The 23996-nt window shown below is 38.5% G+C and overlaps 2 protein-coding genes across 3 annotated transcripts in view; one reads left to right on the top strand and one right to left on the bottom strand.

The window, feature by feature from the left end:
• LOC139977286 (dynein axonemal assembly factor 8-like) overlaps positions 1 to 19038 on the bottom strand; it is a 44186-nt gene extending 25148 nt beyond the window's left edge. The window contains exons 1-8 of the mRNA XM_071986572.1: positions 18803 to 19038; positions 17266 to 18010; positions 16324 to 16486; positions 14653 to 14830; positions 12302 to 12351; positions 4590 to 4742; positions 1222 to 1303; positions 377 to 631 (exon numbers count right to left, since the gene is read on the bottom strand). Of these exons, the coding sequence (XP_071842673.1) occupies positions 377 to 631; positions 1222 to 1303; positions 4590 to 4742; positions 12302 to 12351; positions 14653 to 14830; positions 16324 to 16486; positions 17266 to 18010; positions 18803 to 19024 (1848 nt within the window). The 5' untranslated portion in view covers positions 19025 to 19038. The remainder of the gene's footprint in view (positions 1 to 376; positions 632 to 1221; positions 1304 to 4589; positions 4743 to 12301; positions 12352 to 14652; positions 14831 to 16323; positions 16487 to 17265; positions 18011 to 18802) is intronic.
• Positions 19039 to 22156: 3118 nt separating this feature from the next.
• The window catches only part of LOC139977184 (ankyrin repeat and SAM domain-containing protein 3-like), a 40883-nt gene continuing 39043 nt past the window's right edge, over positions 22157 to 23996 (top strand). The window contains exon 1 of one of the 2 annotated variants that reach the window (XM_071986422.1): positions 22157 to 22314. The gene's annotated coding sequence lies outside the window, so the exon portion shown is untranslated. The remainder of the gene's footprint in view (positions 22315 to 23996) is intronic. The other variant, XM_071986423.1, reaches the window with a different exon arrangement.

Here is a 23996-nt window from a genome sequence, read left to right as displayed (position 1 = left end):
TCCGCTTACTTGGCCAGGTTTGATCATTGTTTGTGAACAATAAGCAGCTTTGTGTTGTAATGACACTGTGCATATTACTCAGGATGGCTATCAGCTGGTGTGCATTCAGCCATGGGCCCCAATATGCACATGCATTATGAGCGAGTGGTGCGAGACTTCCGCCGGCCTGGACATGGCGGTTATACTTGTGCGGCTTCCCTTAGTGTACAACAACACTTTGTATAGCAGTTCTTAAGGCTCTGGATATTATATCTTATAAAATACTGTGTTCCTGAGTAAAGAAAATTGTGATACAACTTTGGACTTTGTACAGCAAGTTGAGCGTTTTTGTACATCATTTTATGATTCCATACCGGATAAATGACTCCCTGCTTACCATATCAAAGATTACTTGCGTGGACTCAGCCGCTGCGTTCTTCCCTGTAGAGTCCATTGTGGGTTTCATTGCATTCAGCTGACCTTGTAGCCTCATTCTGGACTGCCTCTCCGCTTCTCTCTCTTCTCTTAGTCTCTTCGTCATTTCCCTCTGAAGTTGTTTTTGCAGGTTTCTGGAGGCATCACTGTCCCTTCTCTTAGGTGTCCCAGAGGCGGGAGACTGGGGAGGCGTTACAGGGACATCACTGGCCGGTTGCTATGGGGACACCAGATACCCCACAGGGAGAAAGAAGCAAGTGCATTTGAATTTTTATGTTGCTCTTGTTAGTTTCGATTTCACAGTACTTATCACTTATTTGTTTATATATTGTCTTCATCTATAGTTTTTATTGTCTTACCTATTAAATTTCATTGTTATTTTCTTTTATTAGGTTTTGAAGTTTATTTCATTTTTAAAGCACTTAAGTGCTTACTTATAGAATATATGCCATATAAATGTAATTGAATGATAATAGTAATAAGAATAATATCAAAGATCAATTAAACTGATTCACACTCAGAAAATCATAGTATATCAACATCAGTGACTTCTCTAAAGAATGACAGATGCCAACAAAAAAATGGTCGTGGATGGTTAACATGAACTAAATCAAGATCACAAATTCTTGTGCTTTTGATTAAGAATTTAAAAACACTGTAGTCATTCTGAATTCCCTAGGGAAGTTACTTTCATTTTCAAAAGTACAGTCGAAAAGACTGTACATTTATAAGTATGTCACTTTGTTGAAACTAAAGGAAAAAAATTGACAGCACATGAATGACACTGGTGACTGAACTTACCCCTACCTGTATTGACAACTGTGGAGAGAATTGACTTTTGGTTTCATAGGAAACTGTGATGGCTTTGGCAGGTCGATGAAACCGATCTCTGAAACAGGAATAATTTTTAAAACAGAAATGCTTTAAGCATGTTACTATGTTAACGTGCGATGCATAATATATGTGACGGAAATATTTTAAACACTATCACGTACTAAAGCACAGACAAACTGAAAATGTGATTAGAATTTGTCAAACAATTATATACTAAATGAGGTACAAGAATCTGTAACAAACTAATTCCCACCCTTAGACATTGTTTCTTTTGGGGGAGAAGAGTCAAGTGCCCCTCCGCAACCAAGGAAGTGAGAGTCGAAAACGTTCAAAGGTGCTTTCGGCAGCCTGTAAATTGACGATGGTGTCGATAGGTGCCTAAGGCTATGAAATGTTGGGAATTGATTCAAATTCTAAAGAGACACTTGCTCATGAACCTTCATCACTTGATATTAATATTATTATTATTACCCCGTTATTTATATAGCGCATTATCCGAAAGTTCTATGCGCTTGTACTTAACCCTGGTCATTGGTAACTTGTCACACCTACACACCAAAGTGCGCACAATTCAATTCCTGGGGCACCACAGCCACGTGTCCCCTCGAGGACTTCCCATAGGGTGCAGCCACAAACCGGCGCACACAACTATATTTACAAGTCACCTCGCAAGTCCCCATTTATACACCTGGGTGAAGAGAGGCAATGAAGTGCCTTGCCCAAAAATACAACGCAATGATCTGACCAGGGCTTGAACTTGTAATCCTTAGATCACAAGTCCACTTCCTTAACCACTTTACCACAACGCCCTCATGACCACAACACCCTCACAAAAAAATCTGACTGAAAAAAAAAAAAAAACTAGAGCACCAATGGTGCAGAAGCTCATACCTTTTCGAGCTTAAAAAGGTAGGGCCCACAAAACTTTATGGCCCACCAAATTTCAGGCCATTTTTCAGATTCCACCAATTTTGGGCCCATGAGGGATAACCCCCCCCCCCCTCCGTTAGCAGAATCCTGGCCACACCACTGGCTATAATTCCTATTTTCCCCCTTTAAATCCCATTTTACCCACTCTCTCAAACAATACCACTGACCTACCCTATTAAACTTTCTCCCATCTACCTGAGCAGACCTGAAGCACTCCTTGCCTAAATTTTGGCTGGCTGCCTACATACCTCAGGCTCAAAGACTTCTAAGAATCGGCAAGTGCTGATTGGCTATAGGGCTCTCATGCTTACAGTTCAACAGTTAATAACAACTCACAGTCCTGCTTTAATTCCACTAACAGCCTCTGCAGAGCTTAACCACAAATGTAAACAAACACTGCAGAGACTGGGAGACAAATTAAAGGAGCTTTGGCAAAAGGTGAAGGCTCAGATTTTTTTAAACAATGGGGATTAATTGTAATTAATTAACTTTTGACCAACAATTATTAGGCATCACCTTATTCATACACAATCCAACAATCATCAGTTCAACTTTGAATATGATCCATCAAAATCTTGAGGAGATTTAGATATTTGAAAATATTACAAAGAATGACCCCGATGACCCCCTAAATGACATTTGACCTCAATTTTCCGAACACCCCTCGTAACTCTCATCCCGAGGAACGTTGTGACCAAGTTTCATTATAACTGGCCATATACTGTACGAACAGGAGCAATTTGAAAATATAGGGCCGCGGCCCGGGCCACAAAAGACCCCTAGTTGATCTTTGATCTCAAATTCATGAACACCCTGAAGGTAAAACTTCCATAGCACTATCGTGACAAACCCTCAACATTGTACCATGGAATCTGTAGGAGAAGAAGCATTTTGCGTATTTCCACAAAATGGCCCATTACGGCCCACAGGTGACCTTTGGCGCCAAATTTCGGACCATCTCTGATGGCCCTATACCCAATGGTCCTTGTGTTCAAGTTTCATGAAATCCCATCAAACACTGTGCGAGTGGGAGCGGTTTTACCAATTGTTGACGGATAGAGTGATAGAGTGATAGACGCCGCACTGTAACAATAGCTCACACCAGCATGCTAGTATGAGCTAAACTAGAGCACCAATGGTGCAGAAGCTCATACCTTTTCGAGCTGAAAAATGTAGGGCCCACAAAACCAATTTTGGGCCCGTGAGGGATAACCCCCCCCCCCTCCGTTAGCAGAATCCTGGCCACACCACTGGCTATAATTCCTATTTTCCCCTTTAAATCCTATTTTACCCACTCTCTCAAACAATACCACTGGCCTACCCTATTCAACTTTCTCCCCTCTACCTTAGCAGACATAACAAGCACTCCCTACAAGACATAACTTCACAAGCTGCCTACATACCTCAGGCTCAAAGACTTCTAAGAATCGGCAAGTGCTGATTGGCTATAGGGCTCTCATGCTTACAGTTCAACAGTTAATAACAACTCACAGTCCTGCTTTAATTCCACTAACAGCCTCTGCAGAGCTTAACCACAAATGTAAACAAACACTGCAGGGATTGGGAGACAAATTAAAGGAGCTTTGGCAAAAAGTGAAGGCTCAGATTTTTTTAAACAATGGGGATTAATTGTAATTAATTAACTTTTGACCAAAAATTTTTAGGCATCACCTTATTCATACACAATCCAACAATCATCAGTTCAACTTTGAATATGATCCATCAAAATCTTGAGGAGATTGAGATATTTGAAAATATTACAAAGAATGACCCCCGATGACCCCCTAAATTACCTTTGACCTCAATTTTCCGAACACCCCTCGTAACTCTCATCCCTAGGAACATTGTGACCAAGTTTCATTATAATTGGCCATACACTGTAAGAACAGGAGCAATTTGAAAATATAGGGCCGCGGCCCGGGCCACAAAAGACCCCTAGTTGATCTTTGATCTCAAATTCATGAACACCCTGAAGGTAAAACTACCATAGCACTATCGTGACAAACCCTCAACATTGTACCATGGAATCTGTAGGAGAAGAAGCATTTTGCGTATTTCCACAAAATGGCCCATTACGGCCCACAGGTGACCTTTGACCCCAAATTTTGGACCATCTCTGATGGCCCTATACCCAATGGTCCTTGTGTCCAAGTTTCATGAAATTCCATCAAACACTGTGCGAGTGGGAGCGGTTTTACCAATTGTTGACGGATAGAGTGATAGAGTGATAGACGCCGCACTGTAACAATAGCTCACACCAGCATGCTGGTATGAGCTAAAAATCTAAAATGATAGAAAAATCTGGAAGCTTGTCTCAATTTTAAACCGCTTTTAGTTTGAACAATCTTAGGGAAGTTTGATATGCAGATAGCCAACATGAGCAAAATACAAAATGCTGCCCTTAATCTCACTTGTTCTCTTCCAACCGTTTCTTCTCAGCGACTGCGTGAGAGTCTACCTGACCTTTGACCTCTTTGGCTTTCTCCATGGCTCTCCTTCTGTGGAGATGCCATGCAACCAGTGAATCCTCATCTTCACTGTCATCGTCCGAGCTGCTCAATTCACTGTGACAAAAAGATGGATGAAAACTGTTGCATTCATCTAACCTTGAATGTCTACAATGCATATTCATAATGTATTTAACCAAATCTCGGGAGGGGAGCTCTGGAGTTGATGTTAAAGCTTTCATGAAGTAACTAATTAACTAAACTAATTAGAAAGGTGTCATAAATAAAATATTACAGAAATTAATCAAAGTGGATCCGTTCCAACATAGAGTTAAAAAATACATGCAAAGAACTTTTAACACAGCACCCAGTACAGTCAATTAGGGAAACAGGTAAGTCAAGTTAATCCTGCAGTGATACACACACAGAGATGTTTCAATGCATGAATTGGTAGTGCATATATCATAATCGTATCATACTACTAATGATACAATGCCAAGTCAACCATTCACAGACACAACACCATGTACAATACCAAATACCATGCCAGACACACCAACATACAAGCTTAATGAAACCAAACCAGTTAACAGTCCCAATCATACCTCACACTAAGCAATACTGAATAATAACATACTAAAACTTCACCATCACAGAACCATGTACAATACCAAATACTATACCAGACACACCAACAGACAAGCTTAATGAAATCAAACCAGGTAACAGTCCGAATCATAACTCACACTAAGTCATACTGAATAATACCATATACTAATACTTCACCATCACAGCACCATGTACAATACCAAATACCATACCAGACACACCAACAGACAAGCTTAATGAAATCAAACCAGTTAACAGTCCCAATCATAACACACACTAAGTTTACTGAATAATACCATACTAAACCTTCACCATCACAGCACCATGTACACTACCAAATACCATACCAGACACACCAACAAACAAGCTGAAATCAAACCAGTTAACAGTCCCAATCATAACACACACTAAGTCATATTGAATAATAACAAACTCATACTTCACTATCACAGCACCATGTGCAATACCAAATAACATACCAGACACACCAACAGACAAGCTTAATGAAATCAAACCAGTTAACAGTCCCAATCATAACACACACTAAGTTTACTGAATAATACCATACTAAACCTTCACCATCACAGCACCATGTACACTACCAAATACCATACCAGACACACCAACAAACAAGCTGAAATCAAACCAGTTAACAGTCCCAATCATAACACACACTAAGTCATATTGAATAATAACAAACTCATACTTCACTATCACAGCACCATGTGCAATACCAAATAACATACCAGACACACCAACAGACAAGCTTAATGAAATCAAACCAGTTAACAGTCCCAATCATAACACACACTAAGTTTACTGAATAATACCATATTAAAACTTCACCATCACAGCACCATGTACAATACCAACTACCATACCAGACACACCAACAAACAAGTCTAATGAAATCAAACCAGATAACAGTCCCAATCATAACACACACTAAGTCATACTGTACGTACCGATATAATGCAAATGTTTTATAATTCTATTATTTGCGGAGTTTGGAGATACTGTCTTATATGTTGGGGTGGGAATGTCACTAAAGTCGAGAAGGACCGTATCGATCACATAATTAGAAAAGCTGGGGGAGTCATTGGAGGTCAACAGCATACAGTCGACTCGGTGTACCAGTCACTGCTTCAAACAAAGCTAGATTCAGTTTGGAATGACTGTTGCCACCCCCTTCACTGTTATCTTAATGACAATGTAATTAACAGAGGCAGTGGCAGACTGAGACAGCCGTACACGAGAACTAATCGCTATCGTAACTTGTTCACTCCCCGTGCAATCAAACTTTTCAATGTCAACTTACGTCGCTAGGCTGTTGCAATAATCTTTTATCCTGTCCTTGTCTTACTGTTTTTCATTCTTATTCTTTAATCTCCATCTGTATATATATATATATTCTGTTGTATTTTCCTATGCTCATTTATTTTTGTACTGTTTTGAACTTTTATGTGCGAGACACTAATTTCCTTTTTTGGAGCAATAAAGTTTTACTTACTTACTTACTTACTGAATAATAACATACTAATACTTCACCATCACAGCACCATGTACAATACCAAATAACATACCAGACACACCAACATACAAGCTTAATGAAATCAAACCAGTTAACCATCCCAACCATAACACACACTAAGCAATATTGAATAATACCATACTCATACTTCACCATCACAGCACCATGTACAATACCAAATACCATACCAGACACACCAACATACAAGCTTAATGAAATCAAACCAGTCAGCAGTCCCAATCATAACACACAATGAGTCATACTGAATAATACCATACTAATACTTCACCATCACAGCACCACGTGTATTACCAAAAACCATACCAGACACACCAACATACAAGCTTAATGAAATCAAACCAGATAACCGTCCTAATCATACCTCACACTAAGTCATACTGAATAATACCATTCTAATACTTCACAGTCACAGCACCACGTGTAATACCAATAACCATACCTGACACACCAACATACAAGCTTAATGAAATCAAACCAGTTAACCGTCCTAATCATACCTCACACTAAGTCATACTGAATAATACCATACTAAAACTTCACCATCACAGCACCATGAACAATACCAAATACCATACCAGACACACTAACATACAAGCTTAATGAAATCAAACCAGTCAGCAGTCCCAATCATAACACACTAAGTCTTATTGAATAATAACAAACTCATACTTCACTATCACAGCACCGTGTACAACACCAAATACCATACCAGACACACCAACATACAAGTCTAATGAAATCAAACCAGTTAACAGTCCCAATCATAACTCACACTCAGTCATACTGAATAATACCATACTAAAACTTCACCATCACAGCACCATGTGTAGTACCAAATAACATACCAGACACACCAACAAACAAGCTTAATGAAATCAAACCAGTCAGCAGTCCCAATCATAACACACTAAGTCTTATTGAATAATAACAAACTCATACTTCACTATCACAGCACCGTGTACAACACCAAATACCATACCAGACACACCAACATACAAGCTTAATGAAATCAAACCAGTTAACCGTCCTAATCATACCTCACACTAAGTCATACTGAATAATACCATACTAAAACTTCACCATCACAGCACCACATGTAATACCAAATACCATACCTGACACACCAACATACAAGCTTAATGAAACCAAACCAGTTAACAGTCCCAATCATAACACACACTAAGTTATATTGAATAATACCATACTAATACTTCACCATCACAGCACCATGAACAACACCAAATACCATACCAGACACACCAACATACAAGTCTAGTGAAGTCAAACCAGTCAGCAGTCCCAATCATAACTCACACTAAGTCATACTGAATAATACCATACTAAAACTTCACCATCACAGCACCATGAACAATACCAAATACCATACCAGACACACTAACATACAAGCTTAATGAAATCAAACCAGTCAGCAGTCCCAATCATAACACACTAAGTCTTATTGAATAATAACAAACTCATACTTCACTATCACAGCACCGTGTACAACACCAAATACCATACCAGACACACCAACATACAAGTCTAATGAAATCAAACCAGTTAACAGTCCCAATCATAACACACACTTCTCCCATCATAACACACATAAAACTTCATCATCACAGCACCATGTACAATACCAACTACCATACCAGACACACCAACAAACAAGTCTAATGAAATCAAACCAGTCAGCAGTCCCAATCATAACACACACTGAGTCATACTGAATAATACCATACTAATACTTCACCATCACAGCACCATGAACAATACCAAATACCATACCAGACACACCAACATACAAGCTTAATGAAATCAAACCAGTTAACCGTCCTAATCATACCTCACACTAAGTCATACTGAATAATACCATACTAATACTTCACCATCACAGCACCACGTGTAATACCAATAACCATACCTGACACACCAACATACAAGCTTAATGAAATCAAACCAGTTAACCGTCCTAATCAAACCTCACACTCAGTCATACTGAATAATACCATACTAAAACTTCACCATCACAGCACCACATGTAATACCAAATACCATACCAGACACACCAACATACAAGCTTAATGAAACCAAACCAGTTAACAGTCCCAATCATAACACACACTAAGTTATATTGAATAATACCATACTAATACTTCACCATCACAGCACCATGAACAACACCATACCAGACACACCATCATACAAGTCTAGTGAAGTCAAACCAGTCAGCAGTCCCAATCATAACTCACACTAAGTCATACTGAAAAATACCATACTAAAACTTCACCATCACAGCACCACATGTAATACCAAATACCATACCAGACACACCAACATACAAGCATAATGAAATCAAACGAGTTAACCGTCACAATCATACCTCACATTAAGTCATACTGAATAATACCAAACTAATACTTCACCATCACAGCACCATGTGTAATACCAAATAACATACCAGACACACCAACATACAAGTCTAATGAAATCAAACAAGTTAACAGTCCCAATCATACCTCACATTAAGTCATACTGAATAATACCAAACTAAAACTTCACCATTACAGCACCACGTGTAATACCAAATACCATACCAGACACACCAACATACAAGCTTAATGAAATCAAACTAGTTAACCGTCCTAATCATACCTCACACTAAGTCATACTGAATGATACCATACTAATACTTCACCATCACAGCACCACGTGTAATACCAATAACCATACCTGACACACCAACATACAAGCTTAATGAAATCAAACCAGTTAACCGTCCTAATCATACCTCACACTCAGTCATACTGAATAATACCATACTAAAACTTCACCATTACAGCACCATGTAATACCAAATACCATACCAGACACACCAACATACAAGTCTAGTGAAGTCAAACCAGTCAGCAGTCCCAATCATAACTCACACTAAGTCATACTGAATAATACCATACTAATACTTCACCATCACAGCACCATGTACAACAGCAAATACCATACCAGACACACCAACATACAAGCTTAATGAAATCAAACCAGTTAACCGTCACAATCATACCTCACACTAAGTTATATTGAATAATACCATACTAATACTTCACCATCACAGCACCATGAACAACACCAAATACCATACCAGACACACCAACATACAAGTCTAGTGAAGTCAAACCAGTCAGCAGTCCCAATCATAACTCACACTAAGTCATACTGAATAATACCATACTAAAACTTCACGATCACAGCACCATGAACAATACCAAATACCATACCAGACACACCAACATACAAGCTTAATGAAATCAAACCAGTTAACCGTCACAATCATACCTCACACTAAGTCATACTGAATAATACCATACTAAAAATTCACCATCACAGCACCATGTGTAATACCAAATAACATACCAGACACACCAACATACAAGCATAATGAAAACAAACCAGTTAACCGTCACAATCATACCTCACATTAAGTCATACTGAATAATACCAAACTAATACTTCACCATCACAGCACCACGTGTACTACCAAATACCATACCAGACACACCAACATACAAGCATAATGAAAACAAACCAGTTAACCGTCACAATCATACCTCACATTAAGTCATACTGAATAATACCAAACTAATACTTCACCATCACAGCACCATGTACAATACCAAATAACATACCAGACACACCAACAAACAAGTCGAATGAAATCAAACTAGTTAACAGTCCCAATCTTAACTCACACTAAGTCATACTGAATAATAACATACTAATGGTTCACCATCACAGCACCATGTACAACACCAAATACCATACCAGACACACCAACATACAAGTTAATGAAATCAAACCAGTTAACCATCCCAATCATAACACACACTAAGCAATACTGAATAATACCATACTCATACTTCACCATCACAGCACCATGTACAATACCAACTACCATACCAGACACACCAACAAACAAGTCTAATGAAATCAAACCAGTTAACAGTCCCAATCATAACTCACACTTAGTCATACTGAATAATACCATACTAAAACCTTACCATCACAGCACCATGTGTAATACCAAATACCATACCAGACACACCAACATACAAGTCTAATAAAATCAAACCAGTTAACAGTCCCAATCGTAACACACACTAAGCAATACTGAATAATACCATACTCATACTTCACCATCACAGCACCATGTACAATACCAAATACCATACCAGACACACCAACATACAAGTCTAATGAAATCAAACTAGTTAACAGTCCCAATCATAACTCACACTAAGTCATACTGAATAATAACATACTAATACTTCACCATCACAGCACCATGTACAGCACCAAATACCATACCAGACACACCAACATACAAGCTTAATGAAATCAAACCAGTTAACCATCCCAATCATAACACACACTAAGCAATACTGAATAATACCATACTCATACTTCACCATCACAGCACCATGTACAATACGAAATACCATACCAGAGTACCAGACACACCAACATACAAGCTTAATAAAATCAAACCAGTCAGCAGTCCCAATCATAACACACACTTTAGTCATACTGAATAATACCATACTCAAACTTCACCATCACAGCACCATGTGTAATACCAAATACCATACAAGACACACCAACATACAAGCTTAATGAAATCAAACCAGCTAACAGTCCCAATCATAACACACACTAAGCAATACTGAATAATACCATACTCATACTTCACCATCACAGCACCATGTACAATACCAACTACCATACCAGACATACCAACATACAAGCTTAATGAAATCAAACCAGTCAGCAGTCCCAATCATAACACACACTGAGTCATACTGAATAATACCATACTAATACTTCACCATCACAGCACCATGTATAACACCATGCAATGCACATTATCAAACACACCTATCTATCCAGGCACCCAACCACACCACACATTGCACCATACCAAACAATTCTGAATGCCATATGTACATACTATAAATCATAACTCCTACACCATAGCAAACCATGTGACATTCCCTATCACACCATGCCCTGCTGCATAGCACACCATATCATACTAAATCTTGCACCATACTGAAATGTACCACACACAACACCATGCTACCATATATTCATGCATCAGGACTTATTGCCTGTATCAAACCCTAGCAAGGTATACCACATTGCCACACCATGTGCTAAATCAGATCATTCCAATTATACCATGCAGAATACTAAACCAGCCATTTTACCACACACACACACACACACACGCACCTTTACAGCTAACATACTAAATCGTGGATACAAAACCAGACCATCAGGCAACATGCAGCAAACTTTGCACCATGCTATAAGGGTACTTACTTATTACATATCAGACTGTACAATAACATTGAATTCCATGTACAGTAAGTAGCCTATAGCCTAAGCTACCATACAAAAGTAAAGTGTGTAATGACTAGATGGCCTACAACCCTCAATGGTACTGCATAGCTTGGTTTACCTGGGTGATTGAAGGCAAAGAATCCTACGAACTGCTTCTGGATGCTCCAACTACAAAAGAGACAAGGAGAGAGTGGTGAATGTTTCTTAGATCCCTGGACTTGTGAAGTATCCAGGCTTATGACGTAGCATCAAAGCTGCGTAGTATGTACAAATCAGATTTAATACTTCCCTTTGTTCCCTTAAATGTAACTTAAAGACTCATCTCTTCACGCATTTTTTTCAATAATGTCCACTACCTTTGTTCCACCCCCTTGTTGTGTTTCTCTGTGAGCCTTTAACTTTGACATTGCTCTTGTTAGTTTGGATTTTACAGTAACTCTCTAGTGTGCTCCTATTGTTTTCAATTTACATTTACAGTTTTTCATTGTCTTATCTATTTAAGATCTCATTGTTATTTTCTTTTATGAAATTTTGAAAGTTTGTTTCATTTGTAGAGCACTTAGAGCTTACTTTAAGAATAAGTGAGCTTTGTAAATGTAATTTATGAATGTTAATAATAATATTAATGATAATGATAACAGTTCAGTATCGGTTCAAGAGTCCAGCTTCACGATGCTGCATGGCTTCTTTGCACGCAAGGTTCTGCTAAATAAACTTAAAACATTTCCTGCTGAAACATAAGAATTCAAAACATACAAAGACAACTATTCACATAAAATCCAGACAATAGTATACCCCAAGCGAAACAAATAATAGTAGGACTATTGGACTCGCCATCCAAACGACAACCTAACTTTCATTTTCACTGCTTAATTTATGACTTTTAGGGAAATTCCTACCCGTTATACATAATAGGGAAGATAATTCCATGTGAAAAATGACAGCTTGTCTTCACCTATTCAATAAGACTGACCCTGTTGGAATACTGCATAAGTCGGTAAGAGTCCACAGAACAAAGATAGCTAGCACTTGCTTTGCAACTACCTTGGCTTGCAAGAATACCCCCCCCCCCCCACACACACACACACTCTAGCCCTTACAAAATGTTATATACTCGAAGCACTCTTTCATGTAACAAGCAAATTTGAAAACAGCAAAAGCTCCTCAGCTCAGTTTCAGTTACTTATCCATTGACATGTAAATGATTTTGTAAGCAGTAAAGGAAGATTGCATTTACGGTTTTGATGACAGAATTTGTTGACTTTTCTTCAAATTTGATATTCATGAAGACAAAGTTTGACAAATTGCTGACCTCCAATGACCTATGACATGTGCATTACGAACAGATTCTATCTACTCAATGTTGGGCATGGGCATGGACTCTGCTTTTTTGAGATATTGTGTTAACAATATTTTAATATTTCTAACTATGCTTGACCACAAAGTGAGTATAGCAAACAACCACAGGCTTCATCTGCTCACTATGGGCATGCACATATATACAAATTATGATATAAACCAAAAGTTTCCCTCTTGAGTTATCATGTTTACAAGTTTTCCACATTTTCAACTATGTTTTCTGACTTAAAATTACCTTTGACCTTCGCTACACAAAAAACAAGTTTTAAATTAAGTATCCTGCTTCCACACAGTTACACACTTGTAGAGTTCCATCCAACTTTCTCTTCTAAAGATACACTGTAAATTTCATAAGAAAGGGATCACAGGTACACACAAACACATACATATACATGCCAGTGTGATTGCAAGAGCTACAACAATTTCATCAAAACTAAAAGTGTTGTCAAAAGTGTTGTCAAAAAACAAAAAAAGGCTTTGCTTTAATATTAACAACAGGGCAGGCAAGTTTAAAATCCATCAAATCTGTCTCACCTTAAAAGAACATGTTCAAAATTTGAACATGTTTGAAACTTGTTTGAAACTATAATAGAAAGATTTAAATTTCCTATAAAATTGTGTTTTAATATTTATCTGTGGTACTGACTCAAATGGTTTTGTTAACAAAACTATGAACAGGGATGTGCCTGGGGTAAAAAATAAAATCACGGAACTTTGCAAAAATTGCGGTATAGGCTCCACTTTGCGTATTCTACAGTTTGTTAGGATAATAGTTTTTGTCCCCCTACAGGTTGGATTTCCATAAAAAATTAAAAACATGCAAACGACGGATGAAATGATACAACGCCGTTGTTAGAAATTCAGGGAAAATGTGAGGTGTAAATCTTGTAGGTAGAAAAGAAATCACGGATATTCTGCGAATTCGTGGAAAAAGCTCATGCATGTACAAAGTCCATCAAAGGAATTTCTAAACAATATACATATGATCTTTGCAATGTATCCTGGCTGTGCTGATATGCCACATACTTAAAAGGAAGTTTTGGGCCGATAGCCATCTCTTAACCTCAAATATCTTTCAATGTTATTTTTCTGCCAGACAAATACAGTTACCTCTATGAATTTTTCCTTGCTTGCTTCTTCTTTCCTCAAGTCAAGAAATATTGTTTCTCTCTCTTTTGCGGGATCTTTCTCCTGTTGGCTGATCCTGTCTGACGGAATGAGGGTGTCTTTGTCGCTCAGGGAAGACAAATTCAGCGAAAGCTCAGAGCTCATCTTGGCGGAATCCGAGCTGTCATTGCAAGAAAAGACGAACACTTTGTGAGCAAGATGCGAACAGACACAGAATAGAAAGGAGCTTGACAAACGGTGATCCTTTCAAAGCTTTTATGAGAGAAAGATGAACATCACGAGAGTAAACTGAGCTAAAGGAGAGACCCTGTCATACATTGACAAGAATGTAAATCCCAAAAGAATTAAAGTCTAATGACTGTACAATCTTTCATACAAAGTTTGCAAAGTATTTCTCCTGACAGTGCATGAAGTTGTAGAGGGTACCCGTGTAGTGATTAAAGTGTAAACTCTTTTGGGAAAACTTAGCAGTCTACCTCAACGTATTAACCTTCTGAGTGACACATATGTGACGAACCTTGTTTGTGACTACATACGTTTGTGTGGTGGGAGGGGGTTACACCAATGGGTACAACTAGTGACTCAAGATCCATCTTCTAATATAAGTGGTCTTCTCATGGACATTTTGAAAATTTCCTTAAAGGGATGACAAACCCTACCATCATCTTGAACTTATATGATAGAAACTTTTGGGAGGAACTTCTACCCCACACAGCCCAGCAACATCTTGTTCTGCTTGAGAGGTATCATAGTTTGAAAAGTCGTGTCCGGATGCCATCGTTTGTAAATCTGTGATGTCATAATGCCCCTAGTTATGAAACTTTTTAATTTCTCTTTGTTTTTGTTTTCATATTTTCAATGTTAATGAATGTTAACAGTGTTGACCCTGAAATCAATGTAATCATTAGGTTATTGTAGCCGGGGTCAATGTTTTAGATTTGATTTCAAAACTTCTGTTATAGAGTATACACACATATATACATAGCATATATACATTGAGTATTTACATAGAGTATACTGAGGCGTCGGAAGCTATTTGGGATTGGTACGGCAGATCAGAGTGTGGCCATCTATAATAATTACCGGGGGGACGTTTGGTAGGTCAAACTACGCTACGCGCCACCATGGTTGGCGCGTAGCGTAATGGAGAAAATTTTGAAAAAATGCCTCCCAGATTGCAGGAAATGGCACTTCCCGATCTTGAAAACAAGACCCCTGCCATGCCAGAGTAGTCACATTTAGCCTACTTGCTTGTGTCATTTTGGTTCTTTATTTTTTGCCATTTTTTTTCTTAGTCCTAATTTTTTTTGGGCGCCATGAATATTGAGTATAGCAACAAAAATAAACAAATAAGTACAGTATTTAGACTTGATCAAGTCTTCAGCCTTACATGTGAAGAAACATTAAATCAGTTCATGACAGTTCTCTCTATCCCACAGATCAATAATTAATACTGCTTGGGTTGGCATAGCCTTTAACACCAGCCATTTTTTGTGATTGTCTGTCAATCAACCCTATGTGGCAGTCATCTAAAAAGGAAAATCTGGGAGGAATGTCCTATCCAGCTCCTTCCTTCCCTCCCCTAACTTTCTCTGTCTCTACCATCCCATTCATTCCTTGCTGCACAATAAACAGTGTGTGTGTGTGTGATACCTTGCTGAACCCTCCTGCCAGGCTACTTTGATGGCTGGTCTATCGGAGACCTGTCTCTGCACTGTATGAAAAGACTGGGAGAGGTCCTCGGTTTTGATCGTCCCTCCAGACTGCTCCACACAGAGATGTGCCAGTTGGGTCATTAAACTCAAGGAGTCCTCATCTATGTCAGATAAGAATGAAAATCAAAGAGAAATGATAGAAAGTAAACAAAATTGCATTGATTTTAAGAAACTGAATGTGATCTAGATAGATAAGTAGATAGATATATAGACGGATATAGATGGACAGAAAGACAGACAGACAGATAGATAGACAGATAGAGAGATAGATGCTTTTTTTTATAAGACATGCAAACTCCATATATGACCATATATGGGTACATATTTTGTAATAGAACACAAGATGGACGACTTGAGCAAGTCAAAATATGACATCAGCAGGTTTTATATATGCTTGCAATTTTTTTATGGTTTTCCTTTTTTGTTTAAAGGTACATAAGTAAAATATCAATACAACATTGTCAAAGCCTTCCTATAGAACTAAACTAAATTAATGTTGGACAATTCCAATGAGACTTTATAGGCAAGCTGTATTGGAGATACATTTAGCTTCTAATCATTGTCTTTGCCCTGGGTTATTGGTCCATACATCTTACAGGTTTTGATTTCAATTGAGTTTCAAAATTTACTTCAACAACTGTTACTTGTCCTTTCAATTGTAAACAAATTCTTCAAATATCCAAACTTTGAATTTGATGTGAACAATTAGTTGTCCTTCAGATGACCTCCACAGCTGATTCTGGTTGTCCGAAGAGAAATTTGGTCATCTCTCCGACCACCGGAGGACCATTGACCATTTGACCTAGGGTGGACAGACCCACCCAGAACAGTGAAAGATCCAATTTGTGGATGTAATTATTACTATCAAACTCCATCTCACCTTTATTCCTGATAACATCGCCGGCACCGTGCGTAGGTATAACCTGCACCACATTAGTAGCTCCTAGTAAAGGTGGATGCCTTCTCTGTGGAAAGGCATCAAGGAGAAGGTCCAGATCAATGTGGTCTATCGGTCCAGTCTCCAGATGTGGTACCCCCGATGGGATGAAAGATTCAAATCCGGATCCTCCTACGGCCCCGACAGGTGACTTCTCTTGTTTCTCCACAAACTGCAATTCTCGCCTAGATGATTTACTAGCTGCACCAAACCGGTGGCTAGCTGAGCCTCTTTCCGGTGGAGCTCTTTGGGAGTCGTCACCAGTTTCGAGGTTCAGAGGAATGTTTTTGAAACCAATGATTTCTTCTATGACTTCCAGGGTATCGTCGTCCGAGTGAGAGCTGACCGAATCGGCACTCGATGTGACCCTACCAGAATCTCTCTCTTCTTTCGTGCTGAGATGAAAATCATCGTCCTCGGACTGTGATGGCGCAAGATGAGTGAAATCAAACTTTTTCTCGTTATTGCTGGAAGACGAAAGTCCGGAATCTTTCCCATCGGTGATCTTATCCGACGAGGAGAGTAAGTCTTGGTATTCATATCTGTTCTCTTCTGTGACACAGTCGTCATAGTCGGCTCTGCTAACGGCCGCTTTCCAAGACTGTGCCGTGAGCGCTCTCTGCCTTTTACCAACTCTAGCCTTTGGAACAGTTCGTGTGAGAATCTGAACATCTTCATCCGAGCTAGCCTGAGAGAGAAAATGTGGAAAATTTTGCTGTTCAAACAAGAATATTACCGTAAAAAGTTTATCATAAAAATTATCAATGTCCCTGTTTCTTCCTACTTTTTTTTCTTTCTTTTTGGACTATGAAGTTGTAAAGTCGTGCAAGACTGTAAAAAAATATTAATAAATAAATAAACAAATAAAAAATAAATAAAATATGAAGGCCATGAAGGCTATGAAGATCAGAATGGATATCAAACATGCAGCTATAAATGTCCTCATTCCAGTGTGCTTCCATACAGGAATACAATTAGAGCATAGGTTGTAGCAAAGTTAAAGAGATTATAATGGAAGAAAAGAAAGCCCCCCCTCTTGATGGTACATTTATTGAAAGACTGCCTTGTTTTATTTTTGTGCCTTTGTATCACCACTTGGAAGTTTTGCAAAAGGACTAGCAAGCTTTATATAAAACACATTTGAAAGAGCAGGGAAATTAATAGCTACAACAGAATTTAATAAGTAACCTCCAGATTACACATACCTCTGCTCTGCCATCCAGGCTATCTAGTAAGCATACTACATAATCATTTATAGCATGGATTGAGAAGGAAGGGGTGGGGAGGGGGTGGGGTGCCAGTCAGAGGCTACAGTGCCTTGTATTAACGTCCGACACTCCAGTTTCATACCATGTTACCCCAAGAGTGGAGGCCTTCATGGCCATTTTAGCATATCTAGCAAATTTGGATTCACATAGAGTCCCTTTTACGATATGAACTAGTTCCACAAATATGGTCTATTTTTTTATTTGCGACTCACATCTGAGACATCAAAATCTATTGATGGGAGATTGGCTTGCACGTCTGCAAATATGGAATCTAAGCGTGGCTTCAACCCGACCCCATCCGGTAGTGCTGGAACCTCAAAAGGAGAATCAAGTTCATGAGGGCTAAGCGGTAGCACTTCCTCCTCTGTAGAACTTCTTGTCCTTGATGGCGGACTCAAACTTCCTGGGCCTGACATCTCTCTGACATAAGTCATGCACTTAACAATGAAGAGTCTAGAGCAAGAATAAAAAGAAAAACTTGTAAGAGAGGAAAGACAGTAACATTTAACGTAAACTGGGCGATGTTTTCATTGGTGTAGCAAGGTGGTGGGTAATTTTGACGATGATTACAGACTGAATATGTAGTAAGGTAACTATTTCCATTTCTAGTTGGTCGGGTGAACCTAGAACCTTAGTTTTCAGCAAACTATTATTTCTCCTTATATTGAAGAGGTCTGTATTCCCAAATGACTAATTAATACTCATAAATTTACACTCATCAAGCAGGTCATGTTAACACAGACATTGACATGCTAAGTTGTAATATTGCTTGCGATTGATACCGGTGCTGTGGCCGAGTGGATAAAGGCGGTGGCATTTGAAGCAATGAAACTTAGTAATTGGGAGGTTCCGGGTACGATACCAGGCTGGGTCATAGTAAAGTGAGTCGTTCATCCAAGAGCAATCTACGGTTTTCCCATCTGAAATGACTTTTTAAATTGGATAGATTCCAAATTAGAGTTAAAATGTTGAGTTGGAAGTCACCTGGTGCAAGTCGCAATCTATAAGCCCTTGCAGGTTTCTTCCACAGTGGTGGTGGCTTAAGCATCGTAAAAATAACTGCTGATTATTATGATTATTTTTACTGAAATGATGAATGGAACTTCAAATTCATCAACCAGTAGAGTAGGCCTCATCAATATTTTACAAAATGACTGTAGATTATATTAATGTGATTCAGTCAGACAGAAATGTATCCAACAACACAACTTCTTTATTACTATTAAACTGCCATGATTTGTGAACAAATATTTATATGCATTTCAAGCTACTGGCTACACAACTAGAGAAATAACATATATCTCTGTGATTTGTCAAAAATTAACCAGAAAAATTTCAGTTCCAGGATATGAAATACTTTTACTTTTTCGGCATATGGCTGGGAAAAAAATGAATTTGATACTCCTAGGTAATTTCTTTCTCAAGATAATATATGTCTAAACTAATTGCTGCAATGAACTTACCAAATACCAGTAATATCCTTGTGTTCTCGTGTTAGCCTAGGCTACCTATGCTGCTAAAGTGCTAGTGCTACGGACTGTTGGCCAGCCTTGGCCTATAGGCATGTTTTGTCCCCTACTGCAACCTGATGGCTATAAAGAGAACCGACTTGCTTACGTCCAAAAGTAATTTATATATCTTACAGTACACTACTATTACTAAGCTAGAACCTATCCTAACAAAATGTCAGGCCTCGATTGCTAAGCAAAGCCTACAGTAACTTAAGCTAGCCTAAACCTAACATAGGCCTAGGATGTTATACATAGCGTCAATGTTAGCCTAACGGTTAGGCCTCTCAATCAGTCTGAAGCGTCCTTGACTACCGTACCACACATGAGCAAGGCTAAATTTATTTATAAATCTCTCTGATATATTCAACAATTAATTAGATTCTTACGAGAAAGTTGTGCATGCTTCATTGAAACCGGGAAGCGACGGGAGATTATACGTAAAGGAGAATCCTTGCCAAGGACTGCCTTCCTACTTCCACTCTAGTAATTTACATGTCATGTATTGCTATTGAAAACACACATATAATTGTTCCAATCCGATTCCCAAATTTTCTAACTTCAGCCTTGCGCGTAAAAGTGCGTTGAGCTGCTACTGCATTATGGGATATATTTAGACGTACCGGTGAAGGCGAATGAAATACAGCTGTTCCCTACCCAGAGTTCCTTTATACCGATAAGAGGACACAGCCGGACCCAGTCAGAAAATGACACCATTTTCCCGACAGAAGCAGTGACTTCCCTCGGGCGGTGGGAAGCTACTTTCATTTCCCCCTCCTTGACATTTCTTTATGTTATTATTCAGGAAAACACGGATTGATATTTATTGCATTGGAACCATTACACAGGCGCATGAGGATGATAAACAAAAATATGTGCGCAACATATCTCCTGTACAGAGCCCATACAGCAGCCTCAAAGGTCCCCATGGTCCCAAACATGTTCTATTAATCCGAAAAGAGACAAGATGGAACTAACTGAAAATCTCTAGTCATAGTAGAACATTAAAAAAGAATCATCTTCAATATGGGCCCCCGTCTAAATGATCAATTTTCTATTCATTATTTTCTTCCCCAGAAATTCCGACATATAAGAATTTTTATTTGTAAAGTGAACATTTCGATGCAACACTGATATATTTTGGTAGTCACTTGTTAACATTTGAACATATAAAATCGAAATGTCGAGGAAATATCGGTATAGAAAGGTGTAAGTTTTAGCCTAGTTTGAGAATAGGCTATGTTCGAAAAGACAAACTTGAAGAAAGAGATTGTAGACATCTTGTATGATAAATTCTATTTTGATATGGAAATATTGCACGTATATAAAATATTTTTTACTTCAAAATATCACATTGCAATGCCCTTCTATCCTTTTCAGGCATGCAAGGTCGGGTACTTCCAAATTTCATATGTGCAAAAATCGTAAACCGGTAAAACAACGTAAAGCATATATATATATTTTTTATAGAGAATAGAGTTAATTCTGTCACGGAGGGTGTGAAGACTCGCTCAAAAAGAAACGTCTCATGCCGGTAATCTGACCTAGTTTCGAATGAGGTGTAACAGAAGTGCTAGACACCACCATCTATCCCAGAAATTACACACACAGCTCGCTACCGTCGGTAAATTAGACGCTAGTGTACAGTCAGTACATAAAGCTGCGGTCAATACCCACAGCATAGTGTACGCACACAAGGTACAGCGATGGACATCTCAGGTCCAGCTAAACATAACAAGGTATCACGTTTCATTACTGTCTACATCTTGTAGCGACACGAACAAAACGTCACTTGCAAGCGAAGTCAGGTTGTCGATTTATCCGTTATACCGTCTATTTGTCATGACTTCTGGATAGCCGTACCGGCCAGTCACATCAAGCGTGCGAAAGATTTCAATACGAATCCCCTCTCCCCCCCCCCCCCCCCGCCCTCCGCGAATATAATTGGCCCAGCTCTAGCAGAAATTGAGAAAGCCATTGAAGTGTAATAATATAATGATGTGTTTGATAATGGCAACAGCCTTAGCTTATTTGGAGTTTCCTTCCTAACAATCTTTGAACTCTACCATTTGGTCACCGGACCAATAAATGTACGTCTGCTACGGTCTAACAACACTGTAGAAGTTACGAAGAAAGTGAGATGAATTATGAATATGTGATGTAATTCAAAGTTTATACCACAAAGCTAAGTCTGTAGTACGCACGTTCTGGACTTGGTGAGTTTTTCCAGAAAGATATTGTTGTAAAGTACTAGGATTATCATCGTTTGAACAATGTCATCTGCCTTTCAGAAGCAAAGCGGGAACGGTTCTTTGGCCTAAACAACATTAGGTTATTGAGTAGTCTTTCCATGTAGGAGCAACTAACAACATTAGACCCTAGCCCTACATAACAGTATACTGTGTAACTATTACAAGGGTTACACACACAACATGTAACACAAACTTGTACTGAACCGTAACTTATGCAAAATGCAGGTCCTGATTCTATATTTGTAACCACTCATTATTAAGTAATTACTTTCTTCGAAGCTTGGGATATATTGTATGTTGCGTTTTCTTACAACAGTTAAGCTTAGGCCTGTAAAGTAATCAGTCTAGACTACATAATAGCCGATATTGTTAAGTACTAAGTAGTCTAGGTCAAAACTCCACATATTATTGGGTTAACGTGGAGGTAATGGAGGACAGAAATGTTAACGTACAGTTTACAGAAGCTAGTACCAATTACACAAGGACCCTGTGCAAATTATTGATTGATCTTTCAGTGAATTGGCAAGCAAATTAAGCAATGTAGACTAGTGTACACAGTGAATATTTATACTGGTGGACTTAGATCTAATGACACGAGTGTGCCTTGGAATGTTTCCTTGGAACAGATTTCACTGCTGCTACAGAAACATAATTTTGAGGGAGGGAGCCAGATATTACTTAATGTCATAAGTAATTGCATTAGGCATATTACACCCATTCTCACTGGCTGCCTATCAAATTCCGTATCCACTATATAAACTGGCTGTTTTCGTATGTAAACCGTTATTTTGAGGGAATTCTTCCACCTTATCTCTCGTCCGTTTTGTGTTCGTACTTACCAACCATCACGCTCAAAATTCACCGGGCTAACCTTAAGCCTGCCGGTGTAGGTTCTTTTAAATTTGCTGCCCGGCTTTTTAGAATTCACTTCCAAATAGCCTTCGTAGCATTCCTACGTTTTCTCATTTTAAAAGCAATTTGAAGACACATCTTTTCCGTCAAGCTTTTCCTCGATTCATAGATATTTCTTCGGAAGATTTGGCGCCTTATAAGTACCATTTATTATTATTATTAATGTAGGCAAGAGACAGCCTAATGTTTAGTTATGAGCCAAAAGCTGTTCAAGCACCTGCTTGTTCATGAGGCCAATTAATGAGTTTGGTTCAAACAAAGGTGATGTTATCGTCCAAATTTTTCATTTCATCAAACTCTGCGAATGGGCCAAACTTTTGTCAAAAAAGTACTTTTCATGATTATTTACTACAAAATTGTTGCCAAAAATAGATTGATTGAATAATGAGCTACTGTAGGCTTGAAGTTGAAACTGATATGCAGACATTAGTACCAGTTATGTGACTAATATGAAGAAACAAATAGCTTACCAGTAGAAAGAGAGAAAGAGAATTCCTGAGTTGTGATTCTAACAAACAAGACGAGAAAATTTTAATCTTTGTGCATTGTTGAGGATGCCAAAATGGATCTATATAGTAAGTGTTGTAGAGAACATGACAAACAGACGGCTAACACTCAGTTGAATGTAAATTTCATCAGGATGCATAATAATTATATAAGTTCCATTTTTATAAATGTTTACAAATGACTGTCTTGCCGTGTACAGATCATTTTAAGGCATGGACACTATACTT

The sequence above is a fragment of the Apostichopus japonicus genome, chromosome 12 (genome assembly GCF_037975245.1).
Source record: "Apostichopus japonicus isolate 1M-3 chromosome 12, ASM3797524v1, whole genome shotgun sequence".
Lineage (NCBI taxonomy): Eukaryota > Metazoa > Echinodermata > Holothuroidea > Aspidochirotida > Stichopodidae > Apostichopus > Apostichopus japonicus.
The sequence above is the reverse complement of the archived record's forward strand: the minus strand, read 5'-3'. Positions and strand labels throughout refer to the sequence as shown.